Below are 21,852 nucleotides of genomic sequence, written 5' to 3'. Positions count from 1 at the left end.
ACGGTCGGGGCCTGAGCTTTGGACAAAGCTTCGGCCATTTTTGTGGTAAATATTTCAAAGAGAAGCGTATTATGGTCGATGGAAGAGTCACCGGACTTCGTCGGGATTTCGATGTCTCCCATATGTGAAGGTGGCGGCGGAAGAAGGCTATGAACAATGGTTAGACGTAAACCAAGAGCCATATGTCAGAATTTCTATTATCGTATTTCTTTCTTACTTTCTTTACAGAGATCTTGTACAAATATATAGGGAGATTAGCAACCCTATTCTTGGCTATACATAGATATTGTAAATCAATCAATGAGTTGTACAATCACAAATATAATCTTTCTGATTTTCTCTTAATTGAAAACTCATTGATTGATTTGATGACAACTCATTGATTAATTTGACAACTCACGCCAACAACTCGATGCTTATGAACCTCACTGTATATGGTTCTATTACACTAACTCTGTTTAGGTGGGGAAGGAAGTGTGCATGAAGAATAGAAAATCTCTACCTTAAAGAAAGATGGTCACTTCTTTAGTATCTATTATATTATATTTCTAACCATTTTTGGAATAGCCTATCAGAAAATAACATGTTGTTACACAACGAGAATATAGCATGTGGAAGAATCTTTGAAAATATTTAGAACACTTTTTATGAAAGCGTAGTTGGCGCTGAGTTGGACAACACATGTCTTTTGATGACAAGGCACTGTCGAGAAGCTTGAGGGATGGAAAGCAGTCGAGAGAACAATAATGGTTGGAAGAATGCAAAAAGGTAGAATATTCTGGAAAATAATGATGTGGCAACAATTTAGCTATCGCTTTAGTTGTAATCCAAGCTTATGCTCTCGCATTGGACTAGTTTTATTTCAATACAAATAATTTTTCATTCAAAAAGGTTTTTTGCAGTCCTGACTTATAGTCAATTATGAGAATTCCTTTTTTATGTGATTGATTCTGATTGCTTGATATACTAAAAGTCCTTTCATACAGGAGGCAGTGTGCAACCCATTTTTGAAAGAATAACCTTATCTTTCAATAATGGCTTGATTATCTTAAAACAATCTTATATGAGTTGCTGAATAGATGATTAATCTTCTCAAGTCTTGATCATATACAATCGCATTTGACATATCTAACTATCTTGGTGCTTGGGATAAAAGTTGTTATATTTGAATTGAATCGTACAATCGATTCTGCCGGGATGACACCCACCACAAGTGACAAAAAACAAGCTAAAAGACACTAATGATATTTGGAAACTCAAATTATTAAGTTGTCATGTGTATTTATTATTTACTGTGCAAAAAATCAATATTTTTTTGGCACGCTCAATAAAACTTTAAACTACTATGCTGCCATAAATATTTATTACACACTGCCGCCGTATAAAAACTTAATAAATTTTTGTACGCTCCATGAAACCTCGTACTACCTGACTGTTATAAATATTCATCCAGTAATAACCTTGCAAATAACCAACATTTTTTTGGCATATTAGTTGGCTGTCAGATAAAACACACAGTGCACTGGTGATGCAAAAAACCAATAACTTTTGGCACCGCGTTGCTTCAAATTATTAAGCTGTCATGAATACTTATTGTGCAAAAATCCAACAATATGCACGTGTAAGGCACAGGGTGAATTTGTATCCCCAAAACTTTAAATAGATGGTATTCAAATCAACGGTAAAACACAAAAGAGTTAACGTTTAAGATTCTCAAAGAAAGGTGAGAGAAATAGATGGATATGATTTTCCTCCTGGTTTTATCTTTGATGCGTAGGCCATCAAAGTCAAAGAACACAAGATTGACGGCTCCGATTCACCGTCTGCCATACCATATTTACGTTGGAAGAGGAGGGCTATCATATTACTATAGATATGAATTTACCATATCACTTCCTTCTTCCGTCTCTGTAGAAACATTGCAGTGTTTGCTACTTCCGATCAGCTCCTTCGTTCTCTCAAACCCTAACCTCTACCTCTCTCCTCCCAATCTCCGATCTGAAAGATCCGCCATCGAGATCCTATCCTAGCCGTTGATTACAGATTACCACAGTCAAAGATGAATATATTCAGATTAGCAGGGGATATGACCCACCTAATGAGTGTCCTCGTTCTCCTCCTCAAGATCCACACCATCAAATCGTGCGCCGGTACGATCCCTCTTCCATCTTTTTCTTTCTTGAATTTTCGAATTGCAGATTAGTTGGATGAATCCTGGCTTCTTTCGTTTCCTCGAATCATGAATTGTAGAGATTTCAACCTAATTCCTGACTTTATTTCAGCTCGATTTGTTGATTTTGCATTTCAGAAAACGAATTAGAAAATCAAAAGGGAATCACATGCGGAGTAGGTACCATAAATGCTTATCCTGAAGAGGAATTGTGGGGCCCTTAGCCTTGGTAAAACCATACATTTGCCGAGGTGCTGGGTTCTGCATGCGTCGGGCCCCCTGTTTGGTGATCCAGATTCCGGGCCACTGATCAGGCGTCGCTGTGGATGGCGGATGCCTTCCCAAATCTCCCAGATTGGAGTATATCCTACCTGTTCAATTGGTGGCCTTAAAATGGACGGTAGTGAGAAGGCAATGCCGATGAGGTCCCCATTCAGTGGGGATCCTGGTGTACAGAACCCGCATCTGAACAAATTGTATATATGCTGGAACTCAGAATATTGTAATTATTCTGTCCCAAGCTACTGGAACTTCCATTTGAACTAGCGTTTTATACAGGTGTATCCACCTTTGGGTGATCCGGATGTTTATCAAAGAAAAGAAGAAAGAGATTGTGGAAAAGGACCCAACAATCCTCTAGCAATGTGCAAGACTTCGAGCAAGCTCAATAGTCCTCTAGTCTTGAACTAGATATCACTTTCCCCCACCCCTTCCCCTCCTTCAACAACTACCGTTGAAATGCGAGAATTACTCCATAGGCCTAGGCCTTATTTATAATCATTTCTTACATAGGCCTAGGCCTTATTTATAATCATTTCTTACAATTTACAATAAAAACTATGGAATCTAAAAATAGAATTCTTAGCCAACAAAGATTTCAAAAATAGGAAACCACTAAAATAAGAAAGTACTTAAATAAGAAGAATCTAAGATTACTTCTTGCCAAATACAAAAATATTAAAGAAAATTACTTAATGTCGAGATTTAAAAGAAATAGAATGTAAAGATTTTTCCTAATGTAGAGATTTGGCTAAAAATGGAAAGTGGACCTTTTCTTGTACACGTGTGGAGCGTGCACTTGTGAGATGTGGGTCATTTCTTCAATGTTGATTAATCTGCTTGTGTGGCCATTTGGTTGCATCAGGTGGTCAATGGACCAATAGTCTTTTCCATAGAATTATCCCAATTGGCATCCGATCGTTGGATCTTTCCCATTGTATACATGGAGTGTGGACAATATTCTCTTTATAACCATCCATTTACAGACCAATCATTAGATGGATAGGATTGTTTGATGGGAAGTTCTTTGCTGCATTATGATGTAGCCCTTGTGACAGGTTGATGAGGGTCGCAGCCAATGCAGGAATGATTGGGGATCCATTACCTATTTTTCAGATGCACTGTAGTAGGTTTACTATAACAGATTGCAGTGGCAGGCTACAGCAAAGCTGCAGTAACCATAGTGACAGGTCTTGTTGTCAGCTCTCTGCCTGGAAATTTCTCGGGAGATTTTCAAATTTTGAGTTTTTTCTTAGGATATTACTGGGAAAGTATCGATGAAATATAAATATTTACTACAAATTTGTTAATGTTTTTACCATTTTAACATCCCATGATATATTTTAAAATCTGCTGATATTTACGATAACATTGCCTGGTGTATGTTCATGATATTGAGAGGTTTTCAAAATCTTGGCGATATTTCTCACACTGGCAGTAACTTGCGACAATAATGGCACTATGAGTTGTTATATTTAGATACTAATCTCTGATTATCAATTCTGGAAGTTGAGGCTCGCAAAATCATTAAGTAGGGGTCTTTCCCAGACCTACAGCTCTAGAGATTCCCCCTTCATCCTCTAAGATATTCCAGTTTAAATGCTTTTTTTCTTTTTCTTTTCTTCTTCTTCTTCTTCTTTCTATTTTTTATTTTTTATTTTTATTTTTATTTTTTTGTGTTTTTCAAAGAAGGTGAACATGGTTGTTGATTTTCTTGCTAGAGATGGAGTCACAAGAGAGGATCACTTGCTACCGGAACCTCAGTGGCTTTCTCTCAGTTATCTCTTTCTTGTTTTCCCTTTCTACTAAATTTTTCATTCATAAAAAATCAGGAGAGGAAAAAGTAAAAGTAAAGTTCTTGAAAGTGTATGCCAATGTTCTTGTGAAAATTTTTATTGTGTCATAGTTCCACTGCTGGGAATAATTCTCAATGACTGTCTAAACCTTGATTTCCATGTTAGTATTCTCATTCCTCAGTACAGATCTCCTTCTTATCCTTCGGTAATAATCTTTTAACTTTTCTCTATCTATCTTTTAATGTGGCATTATGGGTCTTGGCATTGGTATAATTTAAATGTACTAAAACCCATTGTACTTCCTGGTGTCCATATCTATGTCCCAATTATCATAGCCTTGTCCCAGTTATTTGAGTTTCACATATGATTTTTTGTGGCTGACTTGCATTTATTTACTGCTATATTTATGCATAGCATGACTTCTACATTCTTCATTATGTGCAGGCATTTCTTTGAAGACCCAAGAACTTTATGCTCTTGTTTTTGCTAGTCGGTACTTGGATATTTTTACTGATTTTATCTCACTGTATAATACCATGATGAAGTTAATTTTCTTGGGGAGCTCGTTTTCTATTGTCTGGTACATGAGGCGGCACAAGATTGTTCGTAGATCTTATGATAGAGATCAAGACACATTTCGCCATTTGTTTCTCATATTACCATGTCTACTTCTAGCCCTAGTTATAAATGAGAAGTTCACTTTTAAGGAGGTACGTGCATGTGCTCACTTTATTCGTGAATATATGATCCTATGGATATATTAAATCTGTATTTTTGTTCTTCTTCTTTTCATGTAGATGTTCAATCTAATCAGAAGCTACATGACTAGCTTGATATTTTTATAAAAGATTAGGAAAGTTTGTATATGGCCCTCTCACCTTTTTGACCTTTTGTAGATAACCTCCCTTAGCTTTTGATATTTGTAGGTGCCTTTACTGAGATTTTGCCACAATTGTAAATACCCCTTTGCCGTCATTTGCCTTCAACAACTATTAAATTTGGATTGATACCATCTCTTTTGAGAAAGGTAATTATAGAAATGCCCTCGATACTTGGAAAAGACCAAATGATCCTCTCTTTTTGAAATGACCATGGTTGAACTGGAGTTATTGTACCTAACATATGCCTATTGCACACATGTTATAACTCATAACATATGCTACACACATTAGAGATCTTGGCCATTCATCAGGTAGAGTCCGCTATGAGAATCCCATGGACTGGGCTGTAGGGTCCAACAACAATGCTAAGCACAACTAGCACTAAGAATACCGAATTGATTTCGAAATCATCATCATCTAAACCTTATCCCAAACCAATTGGGACTAGAGCTGTACACAAGTCGAACGAGTCGAGCTTGGCACAGCTCGGCTCGGCTTGGCCAACAGCCAACATAATGTAGGACCGGTGCATGAACCAAATAATATGTGAGATCAAATAGCAGAATTAAGACAATTAACAAAAAAAATGCAAACATTTCCATAATCATCACGAATACCAAGAAAACCAAAAGAACATCACACATAATCCTAGCCTAAGTTAACAACATTGTCACACAAGATCATTAAATAAAATGAAACTAGGATCTAATGGATACAAGGACATCCAATTAATATAGGGTATAGTCTATTTCAAAGTAGAAGGCCTAATACAACCTAGGGTAAAATTAGGATTTTAGAAAATTGAAAAAATCTAGGAAAGTTAGGGATTTCTAGATTGAGGACTTTCCTAGATTTAGGGTTGGGGTTTTGGTAGAGAGGAAAGAGGATTTTGATTTAAGAGTGAAAGGAAGCAAAAAAGGACAAGGTGTGGTCGTACGACAAACCTGGAAGGTTTACACATGTGGCCGTATGGTTGCACGTGTGGCGTGGGATGGATGGGTTATGTCTCTTAGGGTTTGTGATTATAGATAGGTAAAGGAAAGATGTGTTTAGGTGGAGATGAAGGCTTTAGGATGAAATAATCGAAGAACTTGAAGAAAATACCTTCATGGAGGGGAAAAGAGATGATGATGTGGGGATTAATGGAGACCTTGCACATCCGTTAATGAAGATTAGCCTCACACCAATCTCCCTTCCAAATCACGTAGAAGTATCTTCAAATCTCATGAAGATGGAAGAAGAAGAAGAAAGTAAGAGCTTTTTCTCTTCTTTTTTTTTTCTTTTTTTTTTTTTTAAAAATCACGAAATCCTATGGGGGAGAGGGTCACACGCCTACCTCTTTTATAGCTCCAAGAAAGTTCAAAAATTACAGTAAATACCCTGTTTTGTGAAATTTGACGAAAATAACAAGTCTAAATAAAATCAACTAAAAATACTCATAATAGTGTCCAAATATAACATAAACAAAACTAAATCCTATAAGCTGATAAAAAAAAAAAACTAGTGTGGACGATCCACGATCAATGGCTCGATCATGTGATCCAACGACCCGATCGTCACGTACCTCCAATCCAACGGTTTAGATCACTTCATAAAGCAGCTCATGTGCATCTTCTTAGTGTGGGGTCTTCCAAATACTCGCATATGCACATGGGGTCTTCGGTACGATCACGGGTACTCGCCTAGCCACTTTTAAATCACTTTGGGCAGATTTGATTTAATCTCACTCCACCGAAACATCTCCCATGTATCACCTAGTCTTTTGCACCATCCCTGTCGCATCTTGCCCTCTATTTTGCAACCATTTTTGCAATCCACCAGTATTGCATGCCATCACATCCGATTCACGACTTTCTTATCCTTATTTGTGCTTTCTGACTGGACCTGTTTTCCTGTTACTATGTTGGGCCTTCTAACTAGACTTGTTTATGTGTTGAGTCTTTCTGGTTGGACTTGTTTCTTCTCCACCATCCATCTTTATTATTTGATATCTGATTATGTCACTGGATCTGTTCATATGATTATATGAGGCATTGTGTGCTTGTACTGATTTTTTTTAAAAGGATAACGCATTTTATTAAAGAAGAGAAAAGGAACAACAAAACAGCAAAAAAGAAAACAAAAACTGAGGCGCCAAGGAGGCGATCCGGCTACATCCCGATAAAAAGAAGATTGCAGTCCTTGAGGAAGGGAATGCAAGAGGTCCATTCCATAACAAGATCTGGTCCTAGAAATTCCTTCCGCTGAATTACTTCCATTATTGAAGCATCTTGCATTTCTTTCCACCCAAATGGCCAACCAAATTGCTAGAAGAGACATTCAACAAAGAGCCTTCCTTGACTTTCCAAAGCCCACACAGTGCCATGGAAGCAGCAACTCATTAACTGACATCGGAAAATCCCAAAGCACTAGAAAACGTCCTAGGATGTCCACCCAAATCTTCCCCACAAAAGGGCAGTGGATGAAAAGATGATCAATGGTTTCCTCGTTGCACATACATAGAAGGCAAACATTTGGGGGAACCATTGCCCTCTTCCGAAGATTATCAATTGTTAGGACTTTTTCCCTACCAACCAGCCATCTGAAAGTGGCTATCCTTGGCAGAACATTGTAGCTCCGCACAAATTTGGTGTGCCCCACCTCTTCTTAACAATTGGAGACTCGGATGGAGTAGAGAGAATGAACTATGACTGATCTGGATTTGTTGGCCCTCCAATGCATTCTATCCAGTGAAGAAGCGGGCGGAGAGTAAAGGTGAATGTTGTCAAGAAGTGCCGCAAACTCCGCCATTTAATCATCACGAAGAAATCTCCTTCGAGGTGGTTCCCAAGCAGCCATATCCCCCATACAGGAAAAGCATCCAGCCACCATGATAGAGGGGTCTGGGGCTAGACGATGGATCCTAGGGAAATCGACTTTTGAGAGGGGAGGAACCAACCCAAATGTCGTCCCAAAACCAGATTCTCTCACCATTATCCAGGGAAAATCCAAGCCCTTTCAAAAAAGCTTGCTTCATGGATTGGATCCCTTTCCACAAGGCCAACGATCTATAAAGAGTGGACTCCCTTGTCCACCAATCTCCAATCGAACACCCATAGTTGCTTTTGATAACTTTCTTCCAAAGAAACTAAAAAGGAAAAAAAAGAAAAAGAAAAATGCAATTCTTTGTTTTGTTTTGTTTTATTGGCCTCATGCTTTTCCTCCCTTGTGTGCTTGTACTGATGTGCACCCAAATTGCCAAATTTGGCATCTGAATCCTGATCTGATATCTGTTTTTTTTTTTTTGATGAAAAATTTATTAGGGCCAGAGGCCAAGAAAACAAAACGAGAAACTAAAAAGGAAAAAAGAAAAAGAAAACAACCCTGCAATTAGGGGAACCAATCCCTTATATACAACTCAACCCTTTTACACACCCCCACTGGGACAGACTTTATATTTCGAAGGCAACCGGTATTCCTTTCTAACCAAATTGACTAAAGGATAGCCAACAAGGCCACTCTCCAAGAGGTCCTTAGCGACCCTCCCCCACCGTCATGCCAACAAAGATACAAAGAATCCATCAAGCGAGGCGTCAGCCAGGGAACGTTCGCCAAATGAAGATTGCCCGACCAGACAATGGAAGAGAAGGAACAGTGGATGAACAGATGATCAACTGACTCTTCTGCATTGAAGCAAAGGGAACAGGCGTTACGGATGTGAAGCCCTCTTTTTTGGAGGTTGTCAATCCTCAGGATCCGATTTCTCCTGGCCGACCAAGCAAAGGCCGCAACTTTGGTGCAGATCCTGTAGAATCAGATCTTCGCCGTATGGGATTCGACTCCTCTTTGGCCTTCTCCCGAAAGCCTTAAATAAAAAGATTTCAACTTGAAATTTCCGGATATGCTAAAGCTGCATACCAGCGAGTCTGGGACCCCCCAAATTAGATTAGGTTGATGTCAGATAGAGATTTTGGGTTATCTCTCAAGATACTCTATCCTTGAATATATTTTAGTTTATTCTCAATGGAACATAATAAGGGTTTTTCCACAAAGAACACTAAAATTAGCACGCATTTTGGTTGAGAAAAGTGGGACCTATGTCTTGGCAGATATCTTTTGTGGTGGAGAGATCTTAACTGGAAGGTGGGTGTGCATGTCGATGTTGCAAATGCAATTCTTAGGGGTGAGAAAAAGGTAGAAGCTGCAGCTATTGCTTGCAGAAGGTCACTGACATATGCTGTTGCTTTTGTTGGCAAAGGTGCTAAAGACATGAGTCACAGGCGTAACCTTCAAATGCTTGTGCATGTTAACTTGATTGCTACATTGTGGAAACATCTGTATTCCATTAAGAGCCAAATTGAATACTAAGCATATCCTAATCTATCCTGCATATCTATTTCCCTAACACCCCCACGACCTGAATGTGGTACTGATGCAGGACATGGAAAATTAAATATGATATGCAAGATTTCAGGCTTAGATCCTACCAATTCAGAAACAATCACACAAATTCCACGTCCCACATGAAAATCCAAACATTCAATTAAAAAGGGGAATCTATGCGGGTCCAAGCCGACACAGGCTAGGACCGGACTAATAAAAATTATAAACCAAACGATGTCAAAGGGAAATAAAATCAACTACTCATGCATAAAAATCAGTCCCTAATCCAAGGGATTCCCTAATTTCAATTCAAGGAACCCTAAGGTGATAAAAAGAGGCAAATCAATTAGGGATCATGTAATCTAGGGTTAAGATTTATGAAAAACGGTTATGAGAAGATAAAAGAGGATAAAAACCTGAGCCAAAAGATGATCCCGTGTGTGGACAGCAACAATGGCCCAGACGGACGTGCGTATGATCCCGGCAGCACGTGTGTGGGGCCCACTATTCAGAAAAAGGCCACCTTGGCCCTGGTCGGCCAGGGATGGACTCCAAAATCCCCAAATCTCAACTCGATCCGATGTACGGTTTGTGCGTGGTGCTCCACCGAAGTTTCAGCTCGCCTGCAGGCCGAAATCTGGAAACCTGCTGTAATGAAGAAATCTGATGCAAAGGCTGGAAAATTCAAAGCAATAATGATGGTAGAAGATGAGATATATGGATGGGAGATGGTAGGGACAGATGGGGATCGATGAAGCTTCGCACCACGGTAGTTAGCCCTTCGAAAAGGGAGGGCTTCGCACCCACTTTTGAATTCTTTCACAACTCACGAAGAGAGCAGAAAAATAAAGCATGAATTTTTTATTAACTTCAATGAATGAAAAGAACTACAAGGGGTGCCTATTTATAGGGAGAACCCTATACCCAAAAACTCGCACCATATGCGACACCTATTACTTGGCGATGAAGTAAACTAAAATAAAAACCAAACAAGAAAATCTAAAGCATTCACGATGTTCTAAATAATAACAATAAGTAAAACCTAAAATATAAAACCAATCTGACGAGTGGGCCACGATCATGAGATCCCATGGTGGGCTTTTCTTGACTATCGGGTCACTTTTCTGAACCAAAACTTGTCTTCTAGCTAGGAGGCCCTCCCTGGACGTCGTCATCGAGCCAGATCGATGGTGGGGTCCTCCTTCTGCGTACGTACGTGCGTAGGGGTGGTGGTGTGCGGGCGTGCGTGTGCACGATGTCCTCATCAGGTACGTGAGAACTTCTTGAGTTTGAAAGGAAGCAACCAATTTATTTAGAATAAAAGAAAAACCCCCCATGGTAGGATTCGACGAACAAAGGTAGAGAGCAGTAGAAGTCCCAAGTATTGATGAGCGCAATCTACATAATATTAATATCCACCTTGTCTAAGCATGTACAGACAATTGTGCATATCCTACCATCATATGTAATATACCCAACTGTACACCTTATCACATGCACAAACAACTATCTCTAACACAAAGTACGTACATGATCATTTAGCCAAGGTGCGTCATAATGGCCGTTGTGTAACAGTGATAGTGACAACCATTATGTGTTACGGGATCTTAACGGCCGTAATGGCCATTATAGAAAAACAGCTCATAATAGCTGTAACGGCCATTATGGAGGAAAAACGGAAAACAGCTCGTAACGGCTGTAATGGTCCGTTATGGGGCTGATACAGGTTTTTTTCAAGTGTTATATAGCTGTTACGGCCAATGTCGTAATGGTAACAATTGTAGCCATTACGGCCACTGTTACCGTTATGAAATACCTTGCATGTACCTCCCATGCAAGGATGGTGACATCGAGAAGGGTCTTTGACTCTTTGCACCATCACTACATGGGAGTAGCTCAAGGAGTTTGCAATTCCTTTTTTAAAATGTGTAGTACTTTGCGAGAAAGTCTTAACAGACTCCGACACACTAGGTTGATACAGGACCATATGAAGTAATTCACCACATTGATTTTAGACATCACGGACAAGATGGAGAAGGATACAGTCTTCGTCTTCAGGTATGGCCTTCAACCATGGGTGGAGCAGTAAGAATTTCAGCCATATGGTGTTCAAGTTCTGGCATCTACAATGGCAGCAGCTAAGCGAGTTGTAGAGAGGAGCTCCAATAGGGCCAAGAATACTTCCAAGTCCAGTCAATCACTTCAACTATGGGAATGGTGCAGGAGTGGCAAAATTCAACTATGGGAAGACTTCAAGGGGCCATAAGAAGGTATAGACAAGCACAAGAGCAAGGGGACGAGCTTGGGTTGCTTCATAGGTGATAGTGACCATTGGTCAAGGGAGTGCCCATAAAGACAAGCCTTGAACTCAATCCAAGCTAGACGGGAGGGCAAGGAGGCAATGATAGGGGCAATTCAACTGCTCAATTTATTGGAGAAACTAGTGGTGAAGGAGGGCATAATGCAGGGGCATTTTCACACCGGGCTCGAGTGGGGTAGCCTGTGGGATGCGGGGACACACTCGGGGTGGGTGGCTCGTGTGAGGCGGTACCCATGTGATTTGGGGCCCACAATGGAGGGTGTGGCCGAGGTCCTAACCCATGAGATGTGGGGCCTGTGCTATGAGATAAAGGGATTAATTCGCCATGCTCTAACAATTCGAGCTTTTAGAACAAGTGGTTAATTGTCCTGCATCATGGCAATACAACTTTGCACTACCTGATTAGTAGGTTTGACATTTTTTTTGTCCATGGCATTCTCATAGTGGGCTCTACGGCTTTGCTTGATGAATGACCTGAATTTCTAAAGAGAGGTTATTTTGGTCTTTTCTAATTGTTGAGGGCATTTACATCATATCCTTTCAACAAAGAGAGCATCCATAATGCAAACCTCAAAAGAGGAATACAAATAGATTAAAGATAAGATAAGAGAGATTGTGGGAAAGAACCCAACAATCTAGCCGAATGCTAGAAACTGCAATAAACCCCCTCATGAAATCTTCCATCGAATAGTAGTACAGAACCAAAAAAATAAAAAATAAAAAAATAAAAAAAATAAAAAAAATGAAAACTGAATGTTTATTCCATAGTCATAATAATAATACCTTACACCCTCATAGCATAGGCTTATATAGACTTAAAACCAAACAAAGAAGCCCTAACAACAGGAAATGAACAAACTGCCTCTAAATTCTGCCACTACCATATGGGCCTTATGTAAATGGGCCATAACTCACTCAAACAAAATCAGAACTGCATGATCTTGGGTTTGCTTGAAAGATAACTAAATGGGCCATCAAACGGGACCAATTTTGTGTCATTCAGACATCGTTTAGTGCCTCAAAAGTGGCCACTGAGAACATGATGAAAATACAAAAAGAGATTTTATTAACTAAATTATGACTCCATCTTGCCCTAAAGACTAATTACTTACCATATGAAATTGATGAAAATATGATTGATCCATGGGCCCCATAATGCAATGCAAGTTAATCGTTGATCCCATCCAACTGAACATCAGCCCATTGGATCTGGTCCGGATCATTGATGAAGACAATCTAAACGGTTGGATTAGTCTTAGATCAAACAGCTCATGTGGCCATTTGGTTGCATCAATTCAATTCAAATTTAACTGTTGTTTATGGCAGTTGATGGTGGGGGGTATTTACAATTGTCAAGAAGCCTCAAAGAAGGCGGCTACAAATATCAAAGGCTGAGAGGGTATCTATAAATTTCAGAAAAATGAGGGGCATGTACACAAATTTCCCAACATAATATGTGAAAGATATTCTTCCAAGTGCTTATTGTGTTATTTTCCTGTTTTTATCAACTTTGTTGCATTGTCCTGTTAATAACTATCCCCAGAAATGAAACAGGTGATGTGGACATTCTCCTTGTATTTGGAGGCGGTTGCCATACTTCCTCAGCTGGTATTGTTGCAAAGGACAAGGAATATCGACAACTTGACTGGACAATATATTCTACTTCTAGGGTGAACTACAATTACTTAATCCTTGTTTGTTTTACCTATTTGAGCAATATGTGAAAGTATAAAATAGCATTAACTGCTTGTCATAGATTTTTAATTTCAATTTTCAACTCATCTTCTTCTCAGGATTCCCGATGAAAAATGAAAATTATGGTAAAAGTTTGACACGTCTTATGGTAAAAGCTTCACGCCGGCTGCCAACCTTACGCAAACCTCTTCCTTTATCCGGGCTTGGGACTGGCAGTGGGAGCATAAAACTGCCACAGGTGCCCTCCTTTATCCGGGCTTGGGACCGGCAATGGGAGCATAAAACTGCCACAGGCACTATGTGATAGTCTATTACATAGGTTGATTAAAATCAACAAGTTAGATTTTAAATTTCAAATGTTGTTCTTTTAAAAAAAAAAAAAAAAATACTAACACAATTTTATTGCCAAAGAAGAACAAAAATATATCGCATAGCAAAAGCTGACAGAGATTATGAGGAACTCAAATACAAAGGCAACCCCCACCCCCAGGTCACTTAGGATTGAGCATAGCACACTCTATAACCAAAAGATGATTTCTGAGATTCCTCTCCTTCCAAATGCTCCATAAAACTGCATAAGGGAGCATCTCCCATTAAATTCCCCCTTTTGCTTTCAAGTCATCATCATATGATGCAGTCAACATTCAAATGGCACACATTACTAGAATTTTCTTTCCCATTTTTTTTAATCAATTGACACCTTCACTCATTGTTCAATGGGGGCATAATGCATTGCTGTTTTTCCCTTTGAGATGTCTTAAGATGTCAAGGATTCAATCAGGAATTTCATGTGACTTTTAACTCAACAGTTTGGTTGGACTTTGGCTTCATTCTTCTCTACAAAACCTATTTCCTAGACAATGTTGTGAATATTTTCTTGTCTTCTCTCATATTCTTTCATTGTCCACTGCATTTATGTAAAAAAGAAGAAGTGTTCATGTTTCCAGTGTCAACAATGAATTTCCTAGACGATATTTGCTGATATTTTCATATCTTCTCTCACATTCTGTCATTGTCCACTGATTTTGTGTGAAAAAAAAAAAGTATTCTTTTCTTTCTATTTTTCCCCAAAATCTTGAAAGCACGGAGCTTTTATGTCTTACATGCAAGCATTTTTTCTTTGTTTATACAACAGAACTATCTAGGAACAGCCCTCTGTGAAATTCTTTGCTGCTAATAAATAAGATTATATGATTTTTTTTTTTTTAAATGTGTGACTGCATCTACTAAATCAATGTTCTGAATCTTGAGTCAAATAAAAAAAAATTGTAAGGGATTGAGTGGAATATTACACTTATAAGATTTTTATCGACTTCTTTAAAAAGTTAGTTATGTTAAATATTGCATGTTTTTGTAATTAAGCTCAAATTCTACAGGTGCTTGGACACGAGCCCTGGAGACATGCAATGATTACCTGACTAAAACAATAACAGTTGGAACTTTGAGGTTATGGGACTGTCTCATCTTACTCAGCAGGAAATATTTAAAAAAAGGAAAAAGAAAAAAGAATAGGGGAGGAAAAGCAGTTGACATTAACAAATAGTGCATCAGGTTTACTCTTCAGCTGCTTTAGGGCCTTGCCTTCTTCCAAAACCTGCAGTTACATTGTCTCAAATTCGTCTCTCTGACTGCTATCAAGCTAGTGACTGATTGAGTGTATTTTCATCTGGATTTCTTTGAACAGTCGTGCTCGAATTAGAAACAGAAACAGAGCACTATGTCTTTATTGCCATGTATCTTGTAGGCACCATACTTACCATCGCATTCACCTAGAATGTCATCTGTTGGTGGAACTTTATATTATTTGTAGAAGAGATTGTGGAGAATTCCCAATCTTTAAATGACAATTGGACTGTATATATGGTTTTACTAATTATTTAAATTGTGGAAATATTCTCCTGGCAAATTGACTTTATTTTCTCAAGGTCCAGGTTCTTGGTTGAGATAAAAATTCTCATATTTAATCAATTGCGTTCCTTAATGCAGTGCGTACCGATCATTATACATTCTCAACTGGATTTACCGCTACTTTACTGAGCCACACTATGTTCATTGGATAAGTATGACAAGCCTCTGATTTTCCATTGCTTCCTCTTACCTCTTTCAGTTTCTTTCTTTTTTCATTTCTCGTTTATATCCTGTGGCCATTTTTTGGTTGCAGCTTGGATAGCAGGGCTTGTGCAGACATTACTTTATGCTGATTTCTTCTATTATTACTTCCATAGGTAAATGATAATGGCTATTGATAATGAATTCAAAGTTGTAAACCTTGCAGATGTTTGCCTGCAGTGTTTGAACCTTAGTTCCTTTTAAATGACTTGTTTTGCAGCTGGAAGAACAATGTGAAGCTCCAGTTACCAGCTTGAGTTTGTTTGCAGCTATTGTGAGATCAGCGCATGAAGGTCTGGTCAGCGTATATGGACATGAACATTCATTTACAAGTGTACTTCATCATTTTGTTTTGATTTTTTGGGTGGTTTGCCAGAACTGTTGTATCAGAGTGTCAGTGATTTCATTCTCTTTTAATGAGGGTTTACACCTAGAATGACATTATTTTTAAACTAGGAAAGCACATTTATAACTGTATCATGTGAAATATTTAGCCATCATGTATCTTACCAGGGAATAGAGCAAATTCTTTTCAGCAAACCCTATAGAGATAGATATCCAGATTGAAGCTTGCAGATTTCAGTTATGGTATCAGCATTGCATTTCCATTTTCTTTTGGTGCTAGTCACATATTTTTAGCACTCTTTCCAACTATGCCCTGGCCAAACGGGTTTTCATCAGGTGAAACAATTCTGTAGATGTCTGCTTGAGGCTATTGTCTAGAAGACACAATTAGTCTGATGCTGGGCCTGCTATTGGGAGTACTGAGGGGTGTGGAGCAAGATGCGACACATGGAATTCTTTCTTACATTTGTTTCAAATGAATCTAAAATTTTCTTAATTATTTTATAGTAATTTGTCGAGATCGTGCACTATTCTTCCTATTTAACAAGACTGGGGATTAAAATGACCATATGCCCAACCAGAAACTAGAATTGTATGCATTATATTGACAGAAAGCAACCGAACGGGTGATAGGGATGTGGAATCAAAGGGGTATTTCTGATGAAATCACAAAGGATAGATGGGATGATTTAGATTAGATCAGACGTAGATCCAACTTTCTATTCACTCATGGGATCTAGGAGAGACCACCAGGGCTCCTTTCAACTTAGATTATCAACAGGCTCTCTAAGAACATTAAAAATTCAATTGAGAGTAGCTCCACCAACTGAAACACTTAGATGGGCCATTTACTATCTACTACTTGATTTACTAATCCTTTATGTTGAGATAGTGAACAACAGATATCCAACATTCGGGAGATCCCTTCCCTGAACCCATACATTTTTTTGTTACGAAGTATCAGTTATAAATATGGATACTGAATAGCAAGAACGATCCATTTTGAACAATACCTGTCTTTCACATCTAACTATAAAAGGAACTTTTTTTAAAGTGGGATGTTGAGACAGCAGAGTCCTTGCATGGATGCTGCAGGTGTTCTGAATAAAGCATTGATGCATGTGATGGGAGCTTCAATCGCCAGTAGCATTCATTTCTGTTCTAAGGCAGGGAAATATCTTCTTGGGTTTTGAATTGCAGAACATAGTATGTTGGCGTGGACTTAATTTGGTTCAGGATCATGCCACTGCAGAGTTAGATTGAGAGTGGTAAGTGAGGAGGGAGTGTCTTGGAATATGTTGGACTGATGAGTTTCAGCATAGAAAACAAGTATCTGTGTAACTCAGGCTGAAAGATAGCTCATAAAAGAGATTTATTAGGATTCTCTAGTTAACATTATGTTGATATTGTTAACAAATTGCAGCAACATGGAATCATATGAATGAATTTAGCTTAAGAAAATGTCACGATTCTGTTTCCAAATTGGGGGCTGGAAAGGGTCGTTTAAATCTTGTAGAACCTTATCGTTCATGGGTCTCATACTTGTTGGCAGGTCAAGTAACACTCACCCACCATCAGTACACCATTCAGGGACTACATTCAAATGAAGATCAGATCTCCAGCAAAGTACCCAAACAGCCTTTTTGGCACAGAATCCATCTGCAGATCCACCAATACAGGGACATGTTGCCCTATCGGCCAGTACGCCCCTGATTTTTTTTAAGAGAAAATCTGAAAAAATACTAAAATGTCCAAAAAGGGAAAGCACTAGAATACATATTCCATATGTTATACTTGTCTTCAATACGTTGTGCTGATATGCCCCAATTAATTCTATAATGCATATTCCACATGCAATTTAAATCCACATTCCACAATCACATTCAATTTAAATCCATAGTAATAATGATGAAATAGGCATCAACTGTCAAGTATCAAAGTAGACCCAAAGATGCATTATCAACTATTAAGTGCATGGAACACACTGAGATAGAATATCAAGTGCATACCTAGGTGAAATGATTCAACTTAAAGCCCAAATCAAATTGATTGGCCAAGGTTTTCCTTAGGCATTTGAGAGTAAACATAACTGCCATTGGCCAAGGACGAATTGTGCTTCATGGATCTCATACCTAAAATATTCATGATCATTTAAGGTGGTTTAGGCAAGTTGTGGTAATAGGTGACCATCCTATATGAGCCGACTGATGAAGAATTAAGATGGGGAGTGTCTACCATCACCCTCAACAATGAGGTTAGTGCATTTCCCTACCTCATATAAGGAGTGCATATGTTCATATATATGAGATCTTGTTATTATACCCTTAGACATTTGCATTGGATGATTACTTCACGTTTGGATCGAGAGACCCATCAACTTGGTTCAGATCGACTTATGTACCTACCAGCTTTGACTAATCCTTAACATATAGAGAGTTCAAGTTCCTAGTGTAATAATGTGCTTTGACACTCTTCACGAAGTCAATTTAGTAGCTCTCATATGTAAGTGTCGTTATGTGCATCTCTTGTGATACAATTGAGGTCTATATGATTCAACAAGGGATCCATTAGTTGACTAGGAATACTTCTATGGCTTAGATCTTGGTAATTGAACCCCTCATCAAATTATTTTCAGTTGGGCCAACACTTTAATGGTTTTAAATGTTTTAATAAAAAATTTCAACCAATGATCTTTTGTTTAACCATTGAAAGGGTTTTAATCGCACTAAGTGGAGGGATTAAATCAATTTCGGTATAGAGATAGAGAGATCATGTACTTTTGATGTAGTATGGCATACAAAATCCTATAGCGAGAAGAGCACCATAATCGGTGTCTCTCCTAAACCTTAACTCTTTACATATAAATCCTGTCTCAAAGGGAGAGGAGAGATAACCTGGACTTCTTAGCCCCCTTTGTGTTACCTAGCAAGAGAGAGAAAATGGATAAATAAAAGAGAAGTAGGGAGATAAATCTCTCCTTCAACCATCCACACGTTTATGTGTGGGTCCACATTGTGGACAATTAATTTTACGCATGCCCTAGCTCTATTCTAGAGTAGAGTTTGCAACTACTCTCTGCTTCTCCTACATCAAAGATAGATCAAGGAGAGACCTACATTAGAGGATCGTCATCAATATGGGTGTCTTTATATGTTTTTCACGGCAGTTATCTGTAGTTGTAGAAATTTATTTTCTTTGGATTTGAAAACATTATAGGTATCCTCTTTTCTTTTCTTTTTTGTTAGCTTGTTAGTACACCGCCATTGTCAGTTTATACTTCACTGTTAGCCACCCCTACTAGGGATCGATACCAAGACCTCAGTGTTAGGTATCCTTAATTATGTTAAATTTGAAGTTAAGAAAAACTTTTGTTTCCACTACATTTCAAAATTCCTAATGTCCGCCACCCTAAGTCTTGAAAGCCCTTCACCAAAAAGCACTAGCCCAAGAAATTACTTGCCAAGAAGGGGACAAAAAATTCTAGAGGCTACTACACGTCCCACCATTAAAGCAAGGATGGATATGTCTACTGGGACCTCTTGCATAGGGCAGTCAATGGCTCGGCTTGAGATCTGTCCAATCCTGGGTTACAAGGTAGCATCTTGGCCCAAGCCCAACCTAAGATGTTTATTCTGGGCCCAAGCCTAAACCTTGCCAGATACATTCGATGAACAACATTACAAGCAGTGGAGGCAGAAGTTCTTTTAATTCACAACCCTTTGTGTAGTGTATGTTATCAATTAGGAAAAGCTTATAAATTTAAATGAACTTGAGTTAACTGTTGCTCGTCGGAAATGGGATGAAGATTAATATCTCTACAAGAATACATCCTCAGACTTTGTCCAATCAGTTGTATGATACATTTTGTGATCTTCCAACCTCTGCTAAAATATAAAACACCTTGGTAAAGAAATACAAAATAGAAGAGGCAAGAGTGAAAAAATATGCAATTGGTAGGTGATGCAGGTGCATCTCCACACTGGGGTGGGGTGGCCCTCGAAGTGGGGCCTGTGAGATGCAGGAGGCCCACAAGGTGGGTCCCATTGTAGGACCCGTGAGATGTGGGTAGCCCACGAGAAGGTCTCGGTCATGTTGTCTAGGAGGGTAAGGATAAATGGATATTCCGGTGCTTTCCCAACAGCTTTGAAGCTTTTGGTGCGTTGGCCGGTACTCCTTGCATCAAGTGGTATTAGAGCAGGAGACCGGCGTTTGAGTCTCCTTATTAACGTTAGTGGATGATGCAGGTACATTTCCACACTAGGTTGGCCCGTGAGGTGGTGCCTGTGAGATGCAAGATTGCGACGGGGTGGGTCCCACTGTGGGAATCATGAGATGTAGGGTAGCTCACAGGGAGATCTCGGTCAGGTTTCCTAGGGTGCTAGGATAAAGGGATATTTCCCATGAAATTATCTCTGAGAGATTAAGTTGGATGAGTTATTCCAAGTTACGGCAGTCATCGAAAATTGCTTACATCTTGGATAGATTTTAAAAACTCCCTCTGATACAAAACCAATGAACTTTCTATGGAATGTCTCATGTGTTTCTTCATATTGAAGAAGCCATGCTTCAACACAAAAATGAAGAGTTGAAAGAGAAAGTTTCTAAAATTAACTTGGTGAATGACAAAGTCTAACCTAAGGATAAACCTTCCAACTTTAAACCGAACCAAACCAACCATTTCAAAAAGAGGTCTAAGAACAACAACAATAATAAACCCGAAGAAAATCTGGATAAGTCTGTTGGTTGCTATGTATGTGGAAAACTAGGTCATTTTGCAAGAGAGTGTCACAATTGCAAAAAGAATGCAACACCTTCACCTCAAGCAAATATGATCGAGGAGTCTCAAATCATGGAAATGGTTATGGATATTAATACTATTCACATGGAACCATTTGATGGTTGGTGGATTGACATGGGTGCTAACATGCACGTGTGTTTCGACCATCATTAGTTCAAGTTTTATGAAGAGGTCTCTTCCCATAGAAAAGTTCAAATGTAAAATGTAGTTACCATGGACATTGCAAGATGTGGAAAGTTAAAACTTATGTTTACCTCAAGAAAGGCTATTACATTAGTGAATGTGTTGCATGTTCCAAATATGCACAAGAACTTGATCTTGGGTTACCTTTTAAACAAAGTTGGGTTGAATATGAATAAGATAATAAGTCAATATTTTTTGGAAAAAAAAAAATCTTATTATATATTTTTAAACAAATGCAGACGCAAATATTTAAAATAAATAAAAATATTGAAAAATAAATAATTACCAAATTCATATATTTCATAATAATCAACTCAATTTTTAATTTGCAATCACCACCCTAACTTTTGGAGTTTTATAGTCATCTTTTAAACTTTGACAACTCATGGAATTTTAGTTGTAGTTGTTACAATCATGCAATTCAAAAGATCATGCAAATCCAGTCATGTTTTTCCAATTCCCTTAAATATTACATTCATGATAGACACTTGCAAGTAAGGCTGTTGGTGGACCAAGCTAGGGCCGAGCCTAGGTCTGCCCAAATCTGGCCTGCAAGGTAGAACCTAGGTTAAACCCAGTCCAGACCCATGGCAAGCCAAAACCAATAGCCCGAGCTGGGCCCAGGGTGTTCTAAACCCGTGCCCAAGCCCTGCCCTATATATGGTGGGGTGGGCCATTTAGAGGACATGTTCATGCACAGTGGATCCAGTAGAGTAACAGCTCGGATCACAGATATGGAGGGGGAACATATATCAGGTAGGAGAGGTGTGATTCGAATTCACTCATTTAAGCCTTTTCGAACATGAAGACATGGAACATGTGTTAGATATCTAAATGAACGGCTTGTGAATGTGAGATCCAAGCCATTCATCAGGTGAGGTACAACTTCAACATGCCATGACCAAAAAAGTGAT

The 21,852-nt window shown here is 38.7% G+C and overlaps 1 protein-coding gene across 1 annotated transcript; it reads left to right on the top strand.

Annotated features, from left to right (window-relative positions):
- The first annotated feature begins 1,892 nt into the window (after positions 1-1,892).
- On the top strand, positions 1,893-16,203 carry LOC131239562 (ER lumen protein-retaining receptor). The gene is made up of 6 exons (XM_058237328.1): positions 1,893-2,150; positions 4,690-4,955; positions 13,363-13,478; positions 15,490-15,563; positions 15,665-15,728; positions 15,833-16,203. Exons 1-6 carry the CDS (start codon positions 2,060-2,062, stop codon positions 15,867-15,869), a joined length of 648 nt encoding a protein of 215 aa, XP_058093311.1. The 5' UTR covers positions 1,893-2,059; the 3' UTR covers positions 15,870-16,203.
- Positions 16,204-21,852: the final 5,649 nt, after the last annotated feature.

The sequence above is a fragment of the Magnolia sinica genome, chromosome 3 (assembly GCF_029962835.1).
Source record: "Magnolia sinica isolate HGM2019 chromosome 3, MsV1, whole genome shotgun sequence".
Classification (NCBI taxonomy): Eukaryota; Viridiplantae; Streptophyta; class Magnoliopsida; order Magnoliales; family Magnoliaceae; genus Magnolia; species Magnolia sinica.
Note: the sequence above shows the minus strand (reverse complement) of the source record. Positions and strands in the feature narration are given on the sequence as shown.